At 41.8% G+C, this 18,168-nt stretch overlaps 1 protein-coding gene across 4 annotated transcripts in view; it reads right to left on the reverse strand.

Moving 5' to 3' along the window:
- tpp2 (tripeptidyl peptidase 2) overlaps positions 1-18,168 on the reverse strand; it is a 172,354-nt gene that overhangs the window by 79,767 nt on the left and 74,419 nt on the right. For all 4 annotated transcript variants that reach the window (XM_078545859.1, XM_078545858.1, XM_078545860.1 and 1 more), the window contains 3 exons: positions 16,999-17,170; positions 2,746-2,903; positions 1,935-2,011 (listed from right to left, as the gene is read on the reverse strand). In XM_078545859.1, coding sequence (XP_078401985.1) covers positions 1,935-2,011; positions 2,746-2,903; positions 16,999-17,170 — 407 coding nt within the window. The remainder of the gene's footprint in view (positions 1-1,934; positions 2,012-2,745; positions 2,904-16,998; positions 17,171-18,168) is intronic.

Genomic DNA, 18,168 nt, shown 5'->3' on the forward strand with positions numbered 1-18,168 from the left:
TATATTATTTTAGCAGATCTCTGATGACATGGGTCATAGGTGGTCTAGGGTCTAATATATGATTGTAATTTTAGCTGCCAACTTAATCTGAACATTTAAGGCCAGTGCTCTAAATAGCTAAAGTTAGATACTATGAAACATGTACAAACAGCCACCCTCAAAAAACTGCCCCCACCTAACACTGGCCCTCATTCCAGCTCTACCTGTCCCATCCCCCACAACCAGCTTATATTTCATCTCATTTCTATTTTTCCTTAGTTCTGATGAAGAGTCATACGGATTTGAAACTTTAACTGTGTTCCTCTCCACAGATGCTGTCAGATCTGCTGAGTTTTTCCAGGAATATTTTCAAGCCTTGTGCCTTTTTTGAATTACCCAGGAGCTTGGGGAGCCTATAACTCCCTGTTGCTTTCTCTTGGGAAATGCCTTAGCCAATAAGAGTCGACTTGCCAGCCAATAAGAGTCGACTTGCCAACCAATGAGCATTCTTTTCTCCTGTAGTATAAATTGCTGTGATCGTTTGAAATTTGGCATTCTTGTGTTTGTCCTGATGAGTGGAAGACAAAAAACCTCAGCAACATGTCTATCTTTTCAGCAAAATGCAAGCTCTGTATTATCAAGTGACAGAGAGATAATGGGTCCTTGCCTGCTGAATGATGTAGAACCCCCGCAATCATAAATTTAAGCTCATCTCCTGTCAGAGAAAGTTTGCTTGTCAACCCATCTGTCAGTTAACTAGTTTTCCTTTTTTTGCTCAAATCTCATTGTCCCTTTTCCTCCAGCATCTCATCCAAAACTTCATCCGTCTACTAGGCCCCACTCTCCTGTTCTATTCGCCCTTTTTCCTGACTGAGTCCAAATATCACCCTATCTGATATGACTTCCCATGTTCAATGCCTTGGAAGATTGATGCTAATGTAAATCTCCCATGGTAAACTGGATTATAAACTGTATTGTAATGGCAGGAGCACAATAATACAAAATATATGATTTACTACTCTGTCAGTAAGGTATTTGAAGTGACCTGTGTATTCAAGGCAGGTTCTATAAGTCTGCACAGCTAGAAGTAACGCAGAATTTGACTGGCAGGGAATTTTCCAGATTAGAACATGCTTGTCAGGTTCAGGTTACAGCTCAGAAACATTGGGCAGAGTTTTTCATTTGGCGGGCGTGCTTGGTGGGAGCAGGCACGGAGTCGATCGCGACCTGCGATTGGCTCCGCGCTGCCATTTTACGCAGGCGGGCCAATTAAGGCCCGCCCAGCATAATACGCAGTCGGTAGCGCTCGTGCAGGTGGGGGGAGAGTCGGGGCCAGCGATCTTTCGTGCATGCGCGCAAATGAGCGCTTCAATCTCTCTGAGGCACGGAGCTGCCCAGGGAGACTGAATCGATAATAAAATGATTAAATAAAAGGTGTAAAAATGTATTTAAACATGTCCTCACATGAGTTGGGACATGTTTTCAAATTTATGAATTTTTATTTATTTATTTAATAAATGCTTCAGGAAACCTCATCCTGCTCGTGGATGAGGTTTCCTAAAACAAATGCCACTTGGCCTTTTCGCTTGCCCGCCAGCCTTGGGGTTGGATGGGCAGCGTTTAGAGTAACTTTAATTAGATCCTTAATGGCTTTAATAGGCCGTTTACATATCGGCGGATGCGCAGCCGTCTCTGGCATGCGCCCGCTGAGCGAAGCATCGCTAGTGTGATGACGTTGGGACGCACACCTGACATCATCGAGCATCACTTCAAGAGTCGGTGTGCCAGGCCCGCCCCCGCACGCTGATCTGAAAATTCTGCCCATTAAGTTTATCCAGTCTCTGTGCAAGCCTTAGCTCAGCAGCACTACTCTCTCCAGGTCAGAAGGTCATGAGTTCAAGCCCATTTCAAGGGCATAGTGGAAAATAAACCAATAAACAAACAGCCTTACTAACCTTATTGGTACTGTGACAGTTATTGGAAGTCTAAATAAAGGACCTGCGTTAGGAGCAGTGATGTCATATCCACAAACCTGCAATAAATGAATAAATGTTAATAAATGAATAAATAGTAAAATAGCCAAATCATGCCTGATACAATGCCATGGAGTATTTGCGGCCAAAAAATTAAAACATAATTAAACATAATTATAACATTAAAACTAAATAGAACGGAGTAAGCATTTCACACTAGTAGCACAGTACGACCACAAAAACAAATGTTTTCAGTGCATTGGGGAACATAATTTCTGGTTCGCTGTTATTCTGCATAATAATCATTTTTAACCACATTCTGAATTATATAACTGCGCAGCACAGAATTTGTTCTAGTTTTCTGGGTTTCACATCAAACAAAACCGGATGTCAAATGTAGGATTAAGTTCTTGACGATACATAAAAGTTACACTTTCGAAAAAGCTCAATAAAATTATAACTATCTTCTAGCAAATCTTTAACATTAACTTCATTGCAGGAAAATAATGGTGCAAGTTTTGACTTTGGCAAGGGTGTAAACGTCAGGGGTGTAAAGCTGTGTTACACGCCCCATCTGATTTTCCTCTCCGTTGAGTTCAATGTTAGGGTATATAATGGGCAGCCAATCTGATGCTGCCTGTTTTATATCCAAAGGAGGCAGCTTCTCTTCCCCTTTGCAATGCATAAATGCAACTCAAGTACTGTTACTTTTTGAGAAAATCAAGCATATTTTGGAATAACAGAATACACTGTGCATATTTACTAAATAAAGACATTATCTAGTACAAGATACCTCAGTAAAATGCACTCCTTCACGAAGGCCACGTGGATCCACTCGTATGGTTATATGTCTACACTGATTCATCAGCTCCAAGTGACTGGGACACTGAATCCATGATGCATTGCACGTTAAAGCTAAGTGGAGTTGCAGAGATATGCGTTCAGAGTTTTCTGCCAAAAATGAAAATTTGAAAAAGGAACATCATTAAGTCAAGTGCTAGGCTGTGAAATCTAACTACATTGTTGGTAAGAGGTATTGTTAGGATCCCAGCTGAGGTTACCCCTGGACAAGCCTGATCCCAGGGTGGAACCCAGCTTGATAGATCCTAACTTTTATTTATTTAGCTACGAGGAGAGTAGCTACTGAATGGAGTCACAGGAGTCAGCTGATGAACTTTTAACAAAAGAATAAAACATTTATTCAACAAGAAAAGATGAACTATATTACAATACTCCTTCACCTGCAACTATACTTTTTACAGATTTGCAAGAGTAACACAAGTTACAAAGCCATCTTATACTCTAATGTCATAGTAAGTACACAGTCCATGTAAACCAATAGACACCCTGTAGTCAGACACACCACACTTTGAAGACAAAGGCTGAATCTTCCGGTCGGCGTGTGGGGGTGGGCCTGACACACTGAAGTGTTAAATGACGCGCGATGATGTCAGGCATGCGTCCCAACATCATCGCGCGTCATCGTGGTATTTCGCTAATGGCCTATTAAGGCCGTTAAGAATATAATTAAAATATTTAAGAATGCTGCCCGTGCAACCTTAAGGTTGGCAAGCAGGCGAAAACCCCAAGCGACCTTCACGTTTTAAAAGAAACCTCATCCACGGGCGGGATGAGGTTTCCTGAAGCTTTTACAGAACAATTAAATAAATTTCCCCACCTTTACAAACATGTCCCAACTCTTGTGACACAGTCACATGAGGGGACATGTTTGAATAAATGTTTACATCATTTATTGAAGTTTTTTATTGTCTACTTGATCTCCCTGAGGTAGCTCCATGCTTCAGGGAGTTTGCTGCGCTCTTTCGTGCGCATACGCAAAAGAGCGCTGGCACTGACTCTCCCTCCTCCCCCTGCCCGCACAGATAGCGCTGAGCGCTACTAGCTGCGCGTTATGCTGGGTGGGCCTTAATTGGCCCGCCCGTGTAAAATAGCGGCGCGCAGCCGATCACGGGCGGCAATCCGCTCCGCGCCCGCCTCCGCACGCTCCCACCCAGCTCACCCGCCTAGGAAAATTCCAGGCCTAAGTGACAGATGCCACCTCAACCAGGTGTTATGGATCTCTCCTCAACTCCCTGCAAATGCTCGTCACACCGTGAGCCAACCGGTCTCACTGCACTCCGTCTTTCACATCAGGGTTTTCAATCCCAACTCTCCAAGACCTCGCCTTGGAATCTTTTCCCAAACCGATGCTTTCTTTCAGATGTCTTCTGCAAGGGTTCACGTCCAGGGTTTCGAACTCTCCTTCTGATGTTCCTTTTCCCTGGGTCACCACATGCATTCAAGCTGTCTTCCATGTGCTCACTCTCACCAACTCAGCATTAACTGTATACCACTGTGTCACATGCCCATAGCAAAGGATTGCAGACCTTCTGCCGTCTCTTTGGACCTTGATGCCTCTTGCAAGCTGTTCTTCCTTTAAATATCCTTTTTGCAGCTTTTGTCTCTTTAAATCTGAAGCTTAGGGTTTTTCTCTCTGCCCCTCACTCTTAACTTCACTTAACAGGACCTTTTCCAGGTTCCTGTTCTTCCTTTGACTAGAAGGTCTGCTTGGGATTTTCCCCTGTTCCACTCCTCTGGATGTTGGGGTCTTTTCTTTAGCTTGGCTCTGGCTATCTGTCCCCTTCTAGGTTGCTTCTTTGGCAGCTATCTTCAAAACCAGCTGAACTCCAAAGCTTCCAAAACAAATTGCTGTTTTCTGTACGTCAGTGAGAGGGAAGCCTCTCTGGGCTCCTGTTTCCAGGCAACAGTCCAATTCTTCTACTCTTGTTTGTTTACCTTAGCTTAAGTTGTAAAACCAAATAGAAATGCAGGCACATTTTTAAAGTGAAACTAAAACTCAACTTGACCTTTAACATACAGGTACAGAAATACAAACCAAACTTAAGCTTTAAAGCTAAAACTCATTCCTAACACCTACAAATACCAATATAACTTACGTAAACTATCTCTATTTCCTAACAGTATATACAGCCATACACCTTTGATGAGCAGTATGACTGTTCAACAGCCCATGTATTTTTATTAAAAAAGCGAAATGTCTGGAGTGTGATAGATCCAATGTGAATATACATGCGTGTATACACACGCTAGTGAATCTCCTGTGGTACTGCTCAAGGTAAATCATATAATACTCTGCTTTAAAAAGACTCTTGTTCTACCAGATAATGTATTGTTCTGCTGTTGAGGTGAAGCTGTGTCTCAAGGGTACAAAATGTAACTGTTAAGTAAACAAGAGATGAGGCTAAAGTTTAACTGTTCTTCAGGTTGCATATTTATTTCCCCCTTTTTAAAAAGAAAATGTGATTAATTACATTATTCAATCATTCTGGCTTCTGTGTCAATTGACTATCTTTGTTTCTATATATATTTTGTGCAAGTCAGCCTGATGCAGAAATTGACATGACACCTGCAGTGTGATGGTAAAGAAATCATGCTAAAATTACTTTTTATATTTTAGAAAATTTTCAATGCAATTGTTGAAAGAGGATGCATTATTTTGTAAAGACACAAAAATTATACATGGTATTAATCCGCCATCAGTTATTAACTTTTCATCTGAGTAAGAAACTGTGTTGACTATCACTGCATTAATGAAGAAATGCTGCATTATTAGAGGCGCTGTCTTTTTAGAGAAGTTTAACCCGGGGGACCTATCTATTCCATTATTCTTGAAACCATTACTTTACATTGTGGTTTGCATCATCATACTTCAATGTATTACTTGTTCTCTCCCAATCTTTCCCCCAAAGTACATTACCTTTTGCATCATTTTCTTTAAAGCTTTATTGTTCTGACTACTTTAAACTCCTGGCTAAGTGTTAAATCTATTACTACCTCAACTAGATTTTAACATCTGAAGTTAATAACAGTCTTTCAATAACTCAGGAAACTGGTTTCCTCATTTTGAATTCTGCTCACTTACTATGCAAATACACTGTCTACAAACTCTCGAGAAAGCCTTAAAATCTTTTCAAGAAGAGATTGATCTTTCTTTTCAGTGATCTCCATGAAGTGAGACCTCCACGAAGACTCAGATAACTTCCCTTCTAAGTAAGATCCACTCTTATATCTATGAATAGATTGTCCATAAAGGATACCTCTTTCGTTACTTTAACCCCAATACACATTCGCGGGCAGGCTACTTGATATTCAGAATTCTCTAAATGGAATAATAAATTATACTCATCTTTTTAATCCATGGCCAGAATTTTATGTTGATCAGGCAGGTGCGCGGTCAACTCGGACACAAGTGAAATTGCGCAAAATGACATCGGGCATGCATCCCAACGTCAGCGCGCATGCGAGCAATATTGAGGTTGGCGGGCGTGCGCAGGAGTCAGCGCCGCGCCCGACGACAATTAAAAGGCCAATTAAGGCCATTAAAAATCCTATTGTCTGCGATTTTCGCTGCTCGTGCGATTTCGCGCTCGTTGCACTAGCAAAACGGGATGAAATGTTCGGGGTGAAATATAATTTAATAAAAAGATATCTGGGGGCTGATGTTTTTTGAGTTCTGCTGTCAGGTGCTTGAATATGCCGCGTAGACACAGTTTGGTGCGTTTTTTCCTGTCATTTAATCTGTCCAGGTCTGCCGCTCCCTGACGCAGCTCCGCAACAGCTGTCTGCCTTCAGGGAGCTCGCTAGAAGCGCCCACCCACACCCTCACCCTCACTTTTGTCAGTGCCTGACCTCTTCCCAGCCCCCTCGGCAGCGCTGAGGCTTTCTCAGCACGTGTTTCATGCTGGCTGGCCGTTAATTGGCCAGCCAGATGAAATTGTGTTCAGGGGCCGATGGTGGGTGTAAGTGCATTTTGCTTCCAGGCCTGTCGACTTGGTGCACACACCAAGCATGAAATTCAGGCCCGTGTAGGATTTGATTAGATGATTATAATATTTTTCCCTTTTCTTAGTGTCAATATTTTTGAAGTTCCATTATTTTTCATGATTTATTTGTGCACTGATCCCCCACCTTTCCTGGACCATAATTTTGCCTCTAGCTGTTTCATGTCATTTTCTCATCTACAACCTCCCTTTTCTTTTTATATATTTATGTCTTTGCCATTCCAGTTTCTGCTATTCTTGAAGTCGTTCTCTACCTATTATTTTCAATATATCTCCATTGCAATCTGAAGATTCAGCACAATTCTGCTAAAGAGAAACTTACCTGAACTAAAACCCACCATAGTATTTAACTAAAGCTAGTGCTTTCTTTATGCATTTGCAATTTAAAATATCCTCCTGGTCTCCATAACTCACGTTAATCAATAAATATTTCGTAATTATGAATCTATACAGATATCTCACATTCTTGGAGACACGGCTACATTTTTATGGGAACGTTTCAGATTGTCTATCGTCAACAATTATTACAAATTGAACAAGAGCTGAAGCACTAGATTTTTTTAAATTAAAAAATGTTTCCTAAATTCCTAATATTTTTTATCTAGTTAAAAAAAGTCTTTTAAGCCTCAACTTTATCTTGCCTATAAGCTATTTCACAGTCACCAATCTTGTAACATTAATTCTCATCTTAATTTAAAGAAAGATCAACCTTGCATTTACATAGCACATGTCCTTGGGACATCCTAAAGTCCATGCAATTATTTTAAATCTATTGTTATGGTAGCAAACTTATTGATGTATATATCTGAAGTAGTTCCTTAGCCAATGTCTTGCCTATTCTAAAGGCAAATCTCCCGTTCAAATCTCTGCAGCTAAATGCCAGTACTAATTCTTTGTAGATTTCTCCAATCTTTCTGGTTTACACAAAAAATATCCAATAACTCTGTAGTAAAGACGCTACTGGCTGTTGCCACTAAACAAAGACTTTAATAGAACATAACTAAATTTCAAGGGAAACCATGAGAAGAAATACTTAATTGGAATAAATAGCTACCCTAAGTATCTGGTAAGGATCTATTATGGCATTCATTAATTTCAGAATATAGCATTATAATGCAGCAACATGTGAAATGTCTGGACTTCAGAAATGGAAATGTATGGTCAAAGGAAACAAAACTATTACCCATGTGCAAGTTGAAGTTCTACTTTCAGGTATATCTTTGTAATGATACAGTAATACAGTACATCGAAGTACCAACAAATGGTGCCAATGAGTGGTGTAATACTGCTTACAAATACTAGGATGCTGAGCTCTCCATCTCTGGATTTCTACATTTGTATCACTGTACCCATTACATCAAGACGCACAAACCAGCTAAGTAGAAATAGATGAAGTAATTCTAAAGAATGGATGAACAATGATAGAATGCAAAAAATGAGGAATATGAGGAAAATCAAATTGATCCCAATTATGAGGAGGTAAAAGACAGAGAAAAAAGAATTAACTGCAAATGTGAACAAAAAATGTAGTCTATGTACTGCCATGCTCTGAGTTTAAGAAACAAATTGGCTATTATAAGTGATAATATCACAGGAAAATACAAATTTAATAGCAACAACAAGAAATGTGGCTGCAAAAATTGACAGGTATTGAAGATTGGGTTGTAATAATACTTGTAGGTGAAACAGATTAAGTCTGATAACATCAGTAAAGGGTGTAATGTATGCTGTAACAATGGCTGACATACACAAAAAACAGTTTCAGGCATAAGTTAACATGGTTTTGGATCAAAGATGAAAACAGATTGTTACATTATCCTCGGCTGAGTTCTAGCACTCCCACCTCTGAGTTAGAAGATCTAAGGTTCAAACCCCACTCCAGGGACTTCAACACAAAATGTAGGTCAGTGCTTCCCAAATCTTTTCCCGGTGTCACCCCGTTTTAATGCCTCAGACTTGGTGTGTCTTCGCTGAGGGCAGGGGTGGGACAATGGTGGCGGATTCAGCTGCTGAGCAGGAGTTTTTCGGCTGGGGGGGTGGGGAAGTACAGCCTGATGGGAATTGTTTAAACTGCAGGGTTGTTTTTTTTAAATAACAAGCACCAACTTTTCTTTGCAGCAGCAATCAAGCCTCAAAGATGCCGTTTAGGTCACAACCACCAATAGGAAAAAAACGTGAGGATTTAAAGAGGTCTTGCAGTTGTTAGCATTCAGTCTGAGCTCCATGGCAGCCGTTAGTGCCTTGGAGCTCATGACCCCAAAATCTCGTCTCGCGACCCCACAGTTTGCAAAGCCCCAATCTAGGCTGAAACTTTGGTAGAGAACCGAGGGAGCGCTACACTCTCAAAGGTGTCATCACTTGGATAAACCAAACTGGTTCTCTCAGATGGCACTATTCAAAGAACAGCAGAGGAAATCTGTGTCCTGTGTAATATTTGTCCTTCAGCCAACATCTCCAAAATAGGTTATCTGATCATTTGTTACATTGCTCAGTATGGGACCTTGCTTGCTGCCATATTTCCCTACAGTAACTTCATTAGATAATTATGGAAGCAGAAGACGAAATTTGTACAGATTAAGATGATGACATAACAATATCATTAGTCCATTTCAATTACCCACTAAACGATAGAGACAGAAAAGGATAAACAGGAAAAAAAAATTGAATTCCGAAAACGTGTGCATGGCTACTTTCACATGCAATAACTCTGTACGCTTATAAGGAGAAAAATTGAATGATGTAGACGAAGGTGATGAATTAAATATGGGTGAACACCTTGAAAGTAGTGAATTGGAATGGTGAAGAATTTAGAAATGTGAGGTGAGTTAGATGAGGCAAGCTGGAAAGGAATTGGAACATTGGTACATTGGGCTATAGACCAACAACTGGAATTTTTTTAATTCAAGAAGCTGATTGGTGATTGTAAAGTTGCATAATAAATATCTACTTAAAAATAGGTTCAAAATTTAAAATTTCAAAATGCCATAATCAGAGGTTAGAAACAAATGAAAGAGGCATGCTGTTGAAGCTTTTCATCTTGTCCTCATCAGGATAGCTGCAAGAATGTCAAATTTTAATGGGAACAACAATTTATACTGCATGTGAAAAGGGTGATGATTGGTTGGAAAGTCGGCTCTGATTGGTTGAGACATTGCCATGGAGAATACAACAGGAAGCCATTGTCCCCCAGGCTTTTGTTTACTTCAATAAAAGGGGCAATACCTGGACAAATTCCTTTTGCCTGCAGAAAACAGGTCCCTGAGTATGAATATACGTTGCTTCTAGAGATGTAAGTGAGCTACATTGCAAACACGACTGATAATCTTCAACTGGTTGTTACTGTAATTCTGAGCACACTCAGGATTGTTCAGCAAGTACTGCCCAATCATGGGATCACATCTAATGTTAGATATTATATTCTGAGTTTTGCAAGCATGGGCTGGCTGAGTATGGTAAGTACTCTTTCTATTGTATGAGAACGTATAACTAGAAAGAAATAGTTCAAATAGGAGTGAATTTTTTGTGTAAAGGAAATATCGGCCTGAAACTTTCACGCTCTCCAGCGCCAGATTTGTGGGGTACTCCCTCTGGCAAGTTCCCAGGTAAGGATTTGCACGGCAATTGCCCAGAAATGCTAACTTTCGCTGGATAATTGCGTTGTGCTAGGAACCATCAGAAAATACAAATTAAATTGCGAACTTCGATGGTTCCGCCAGGGATATACCAATAGTTACCCAGAAAAAGTTGGAAGATTTAAAACCTCTTCTAACTTCTGGGGAACTATTGAAAAGGCCCAGGCCGACCTTACGGGACTGCCCCACACCCCCGACACCTCCACCCATGGGAGACCCCACATCTCTGTCCCTCCACGGCCCCAGATCCCCACTCTGACCTCGGACACCACCCCACCCCGACCTCGGAAGCCCCCGACCTCAGACTCCCCGTTCCTGACTTCGGGACCCCCGATCATGGAACCTCTGATCCCCCTCCCCCCTACCTCAATCTCCAACCGCCTCCCCCAACCTCGGAACCCCTGATCGTCCCCCAAGGACCTCGGAACCCCGACCCTAGAACCTCCGACCCTCTCTCCCTGACCTCGGACCCCTCCCCGTCCTCGGCCTCTGATCCGCCCCCCCCCCCCCCGACATCTGACCCTCCCCTGACCTCGGACCACTCCCCCACCCGACCTCGGATCATCCCGTCCTCGGACTCCAGACTCCCACAACGCTCCCCCAACGTTGGGCCCCTGGACCACCCACAACCTATAAATCCTATCCACTTACCTTCCCCTGGCCTGTCAATTTCCCAGGCCCTTTAAAATTATTTGCTTTATGGTAGCTAGTGCTTTAAAAAAAGGGGCGTGGCCTCCTTGAATATGGTGGATCTAGACTTCGCTGGGGCCTGCGAGGAGTTTTTTGCTGGCCCTAAGCAGCTCTGGTGAACAGAAGTGGCCACAAAATTTTCAAGACCAGGTAAGTATGTGTTTATTTCTTCTAATTTCAACAGGCCAGCACTTTCTGACGCTAGTCGGAAGTTACGGCCCATCATTTTTTCCTAATATTACTGTGGGATACTGAAACAGGCTTGTGGGGCCTTCGTGTGCATGTGTTGCGTGCGTATGACTAACTTAATTGCACTGAAGACAGTCAGACTGCAAGGTTTAAATCATCAAAGGGTTTAGGTTAAAAAGCAGGCGTTTTAGACTCATAGATGTCTACAGCACAGAAGGAGGCCATTCAGCCATCGTGTCTGCACCGGTCAACAAAGATCTGACTACACTAATCCCATTTTCTAGCCCTTGGCCCACAGCCCTGGGGACCATGGCAAAGCAAGTGAATATCTAAATACTTCTTAAATGTTACAAGGGTTTCTGAATCAACCACCCTTTCAGGCAGTGAGTTCCAGACTCCCACCATCCTCTGAGTGAAAACATTTCTCAACTCCCCTCTTAGCCTTCTACCTCTTACCTTAAATTTATGCCCCCTGGTTATTGACCTCTCTACCAATGGAAAAAATGCCTTCCTATCCACCCTATCTATGCCCCTCATAATCTTATACACCTCTATCGGATCCCCTTTCAACCTTCGCTGCTCCAAGGAAAACAACCCCAGCCTATCCAACCTTTCCTCATTGCTCAGACTCTCCAGCCCAGTCAGTGTCCTGGTAAATCTCTTCTGCACCCTTTCCAGTACAATCACCTCCTTCCTATAATGTGGTGACCAGAACTGCACACAGTATTCCAGTTGTGGCCTAACCAGCATTTTATACAGTTCCAGTATAACCTTTGTGCTCTTGTATTTTATGCCTCAGCTAATAAAGTATCCCATATGCCTTCTTAGCCACCTTATCTACCTGCCCTGCTGCCTTCAGGGATTTGTGGATATGCCCACCAAGGTCCTCTGATCTTCAGTACTTTCCAGGGTCCTACCAATCATAGTGTAATCCCTTGCCTTGTTAGCCCTCCCCAAGTGCATTACCTCACACTTTTCCAGGTTGAATTCCATTTGCCACTGCTCTGCCCAACTGACCAGTCTATTGATATCCTCCTGTAGTTTATGGCTATCCTCACTATTTACCACCTTACCAATTTTCATGTAAATTGCAGACTTCTTGATCATACCCCCTACATTTAAGTCCAAATCATTTATGTACACCACAAAAAGCAAGGGCCCCAGCACCGAGCCCTGTGGAAGCCAACTAGAGACAGACTTCCAGTCACAGAAACATCCCTCTACCATCACCCTCTGTTTCATGCCTCTCAGCCAATTTTGGATCCAACATGCCACTTTGCCCTGGATCCCATGGGCTCTTACTTTCTTGACCAGTCTGCTATGAAGGGCCTTATCAACAGCCCTGTTAAAGTCCATGTAGACCACATCAAATGCATTATCCTCAACAACACTCCTGGTTACCTCCTCAAAAAATTCGATCAAATTTGTCAAACACGACCTTCCCTTAACAAATCCATGCTGACTATCGCTGATTAATTCATGGTCTCTCCAAGTGCAGATATATTCTGTCTCTCAGAATTCTTTCTAGTAACTTTCTCACCACCAAGGTTAGACTGATTGGCCTGTATTTGCCTGGTCTATCCCTTCCTCCCTTTTTAAATAATGGGATAATGTTAGCAATCATCCAGTCCTCTGGCACCGTAACAGTGGCCAGAGAGGATTCGAAAATTACTGCCAGGGCCCCGATATCTCTTCTCTTGCCTCTTTCAACAGCCTGGGATACATCTCATCCGGGCCTGTGGATTTATCCACTCTTAAGGCCGCTAAACCCGCTAGTACCTCCTCTCTCTCTATGTTAATTTCCTCTAATATTTCACCGTCCTCCACCCTTATGTCTATACTTGCGTCGTCCTTTTCCATTGTGAAGACCAATGCAAAGTATTCATTGAGGACTGTGGCCACATCTTCCGGGTCCACACACAGATTGCCTCTATGGTCTCCAATTTGCCCTACTCTTTCCCTAGTTATTCTCTTTCCCTTTATCTATTTAAAAAACCCCTTTCATTCGACCTACCAATGCTTTCTCATGCACTCCCTTAATTTCTCTAATTTCCTTTTTAAGGATCCCCCCTGCATTTTTTACACTCCTCTAGGCACTCTGCTGTATTGAGCCCTCGATATCTGCCACAAGCTTCCCTTTTTGGATGAGCTAACATTTGCATTTGTAGACAAGTTGAGAGGTTGTTTGAATTTAAAAGGGGAATTAGAAGGTGACAAGGAAAATGGCTGCATCTAGCAAGAGCTCATGGGTAAACAAGCAGTGGGGATATCATGTTTTATTTACCCAAAAACAAAGACAAGAGAGAAACATTAAAGGTCTTATATCTGGAAGAATTTGAGTTTCAAAGAAAGTTCAAAACAATGGATTTAAAGATAAAAGAGGAAAAATATATTTAAGGAAAGATTGAAAGTTGTATGAGGGGGTGGCAATGTGAGATCCTGAAGAGTGTGCTGTGAAGTATCAGTTTCTAGCCACCCCAGAGAAGTGCTTGCTTGTTCCAGAAAGCAAGATTTTGTTAAAAGCCTTGGAATTCCATTGTCTAGCGAGAGGAAGAGAAAAGCTGTGAAACACCTCCCTATAGCAACACTGTGTGCCTTGTGGTAATATTACTGGATGTTTTATAGATTAAGAATATATTTGGATTGTTGCCTGGGAGAAGGGTGTTTATTTGGGGGCCTAGCTAAGTAAAAATCTTTTGAGAAATGTGGTAAAATTAAATTTAACTGTCTAACTGTAATCTTGTGTGTTTTAATTTAATATTTAAAATCTCTAAAAATGGCAGTGGACTCTTTACTTCTGACTTCAGTGCACATAACTTCTTATAATGGAAATACAAATTGTAAATTGTTGTGATAGCTTGGCTAAGTTACCCTTTGGGATTTGATCAGCCTGGCAATTACCACCTGCCATGTCATCACATTTGTTAGAACATTAAAGATTAAGGGGTGATTTCAAAAAAGAATTTAAAATTATGAAGAAATCTACAGTGAAGATGAAAACAGATTGTTTTTTCTAGTGTACAAGTGATCTAGGATGAGAGGACCTAGAAATAAGATAAATGTATGAGCTCCAGGACAGTAAGCATGAGAAGCTATGGGCTGAATTTTACAAGCTGCGAGTTCCCTGCCCTCCCAGCTCAAAACTCAGGGGGTGGGGCTTAGCCTGCCCAGAAGAAGAACAGCTGCATCACAGCCATTTGATAATAGGCTGGTGGTATCTCAACACCTCGGGGACAGGACGTCCCACCTCAAAGAGCTACCAGTCATTCAGAAACCAGCAGCTCTCAAGTACTGGTAGTGGGGCTTGAGGAAGTGTTCAGAGATGGATTGGAGCTTTGTAAGTGTTCGGGAGGGGTGGTCAGTGAGGGGGCTGATGGCCAGGTTTTGAGTGGCCATGGTGAGAATGGAACCTGGAGGGTCGTTGGGCCCAGGGTCCAGTCAAGGAGGGAACCTATCACCCTCTCATGCAGTGAAACCTGCCTGGATGGCCACTTGCCATGGGCCCCTCCTGTCACTGGCTTAGTCCCAGCAGTGGCAGAATGAGGCCTTTAAACGTAAGGGCCTCAATTGGTCCACTGGTAGGTTGGCTGTCTGATGCCACCCCCGCAGCTGGTAAAATTGCTGTAGGGCAGGGGTGGGCAGATAGGTAGCGGGCAGCCCGCTCACTGGATTTAAAGTACCCCCATCACCCCACACCTTCAAACCTGCCAGCGTGGGAGTGTAAAATCCAGCCCTGTATTTTTTTTATTGTTTACAGAGAGCTGTGAGACTGCAATGCAATACTGGACTAAATTGAATTAAGTGGAGATCACAACAACATTTAAGAATAGGTTAAGAAGATGGTAAGAAAGGGGATATAGAACAAGGGTGAAATGCTGCGGATGCTGGACACCTGAAATAAGAACACGAAATGCTGGAAAAGCTCAGTAGGTCTGGTAGCATCTCTGGAGAGAGAAACAGAGTTAATGCTTTAAATCCGTATGACTCTTCTTCAGAGATATAGACTAAGCATTGGCATGTGGGATTAGAATACTGCTGTACTGGTGGATGAACACCAGCACAAATAGTTTCTATGTTGCAATTTTTAGGTAAAAGCAGTTACTAATAAAAACAAAGGTGAATGTGCAAGCATGAGAAAATAAATACACATACACAACGTGTCACACAAGCTTCACTGCAATCAGTTCAAAGCAGCAATGGTGGAAGCCTGGCAACAGATTAACATCTACATGCTTAGTGAGGAAAACAGTAGCAAACTTATTATCAAAATCCAATTTAAAAATATATTGACCAGTGGTAACCTAAAAGTCTGTTTTAGGGTTTCTGGACAATCACACAAATATTATTACAGATGTACTGTGGGAGCTGCTGCTATTTAGACGAGACTTTAGGCCTGCCTGTCCTCAGTTGGATGAAAAAAGAACAGGGCAGTTCTTCCTTGAGCCCTAGGCAATATTTATCACTCAAACAAAAGAAAATCTGGCCATTTCATTGTTGTCCATTGCCCCACGAAAACTGGCTGCTACGTTTCTCTACATGACAACAGTGACTACACTTCAAAAGTACTGTACTTCATTGGTTGTAAAGTGCTTTGGGGTGTCCAGAGATTATGAAAAGTGCTATGGTGATAAACTCTATGCTTTGTATTTGTGAGAAATCCCTTTAATTCAAAATGAAACTAATGAGAATTCTGTAAAGAGGGGTATAATTGGAATTCCTGGCTACGACATCATTAGACTTCTGAGAAATTAACCTGACCCTAGGTTGCTAGGGAGACAGGGTTCACATATGAGGCAAAGCCATGAACTGGGCTGTGATTTAACATTGCTACAAAGATGACATCTTGATAACCAGAAAGGGCAAATTGCAGCTAATTGGGTTTTGAATTTCAGCCTGGGTTGTGGCGTGCAGAAGCCCCACATACAAAATTCTTGTTGAGGGAAATGCAGATAAAACTGCTGGTGTTAAAAACCAAGCAGGTTTCTCAAGGAGTCTGTTTCTGTTCAGAAGAAACAGAACAGAAACAGGCTGGGCTTGAGTGCAACAAAATGATGAAGGTGTAAATAGGAGATGGTTAAGGAAGGAAGTCTTGGGCAGCTGGAAAGAGAAGACCAAAAAGGTAGATTCTGGGAGCTAAGCAGTGAACGTCTGGAAGGGTATGTCTTTTAGAAGCATGTGGAAGTTGGATACGGTAAAACTTATCTGAAAGGACTTTGGGCCTCCCCTGTATGATTAAAGGAAATGAATCTCCAGCTGTGAAACACAAAAAGCTGTGGGACTTGGTGGCTGTGATTAATGCCATAAGTACGGGGAGGGGGGGCACGCGCAATTTTCATGAGGCCTATCTTTGCAGTATTGACTATTTAAAGTGAAATTCATTGTTTCTATAGAAATGACATGTCTCTTAATGTATGCTTTATTTTACATTGATTTTGGGTTTGACTGTTTCAGTAAAAGTTCCAAAAAGTGAAATCTTGTCCCTTTTGTCAGCATCCTTTGGGGATTCCTTTCTTTTGTGGTTATTGGTCTGTATGGGAATCGTAACACTATAAATGCAAGTTTTATCTTTTCACAAAATTGATACTATTGCATCTGTAATTCTAATTCATAAGTTTAATGCCTAATGAGTGCAAAGCCTTTGTTAAAAATAATACATGATCAAGAGAATCTTACCTGCATTTTCTGGAAACACTGGTTCAATACCAACTCCATGATCTGAAGGTGAAACTAGTTGGGCAGGATCCCGGAGGTAGATCCCACGTTGGTTGCCAACAGCAATGCTGAATCCCAAATCACTGGTACTCATGGATGAATTTTGTATGAGGTAGTCATAAGCTTTATCAACCTAACAAGAAAATAATTTTCATATACTGAGTCCCATACCTTATAAAAGTAGTATTATGTCCAATAATATTACCAGGGACACTGATTTAACAGCACTGGGACAATTTTAGGATTTGGAAGGACTGGGAATGTGGTCTGGGGTCTGGCAGTTCTGGGATAAGGGCTGTCTAAGGGTCTTGCAATATTTTAATGGGGTTAGCCACAGAACTTCAGGAGCTCCATGCACACCTATTCTGTGTTAAAATCGTATTTGTTTGTAGCAAAGGTATTTCACCTGTAGATAGTGCAGTGAACTTAACATTACATGATAGATCATTATGCAGTGGGCTAAACATCAAACTGAATAACCATCCCAAGCTTGAAGACATGGAAATCGTCCGACCACCTGCCGCCTCTATGGACTAAACAAACAATATCAGAAATAAACGCACCAACCATGCTTACCAAGGCAACAACTGCGAGCCCTTCCCACTAGCTGAACCAAATTCTAAATCAACATTTTAGATTGGATATGTGGAAGAAGACAAATGGTTTAAGGGGTTACAAGAATAGTGCAGACTAAAATTCTTGGAAATATTTTCTCACATTGTATTATAATTTATATTTTGAGTAGTTGGTTCAAATGTCCTGTTTGATGTATTCGTTCTCTATCTTCTCCCATTGAAGCAAACTCACCTCTCATAGAATGAAAATTCCTCCAAGAAGCTCCTCTGCTGAAGATGAATCAAATTCTCACTCATTGAAGAAATCTCCATGAGCCCCCAACCAGCTAAGGCAGTATTTGTAAATTCCTCCACCAGAAGTAAATGCATCCACCAGCGTACATCTCTCCTCTTCCCTAAACTGTCCATTAACTATCTTAGCCCTTGCTGAAATAAAATTATACACCAGAATCCTCACATCCAGAGAAAATAGACACACATTTCTCCATCTCCCATTATCTCTTACTCTGCCCCTCCATCTTTCCAATCCTCACCTCCTCTTGCTCTGTACACCCAT

The sequence above is a fragment of the Cetorhinus maximus genome, chromosome 7 (assembly GCF_964194155.1).
Source record: "Cetorhinus maximus chromosome 7, sCetMax3.hap1.1, whole genome shotgun sequence".
In the NCBI taxonomy this organism is placed as follows: domain Eukaryota; kingdom Metazoa; phylum Chordata; class Chondrichthyes; order Lamniformes; family Cetorhinidae; genus Cetorhinus; species Cetorhinus maximus.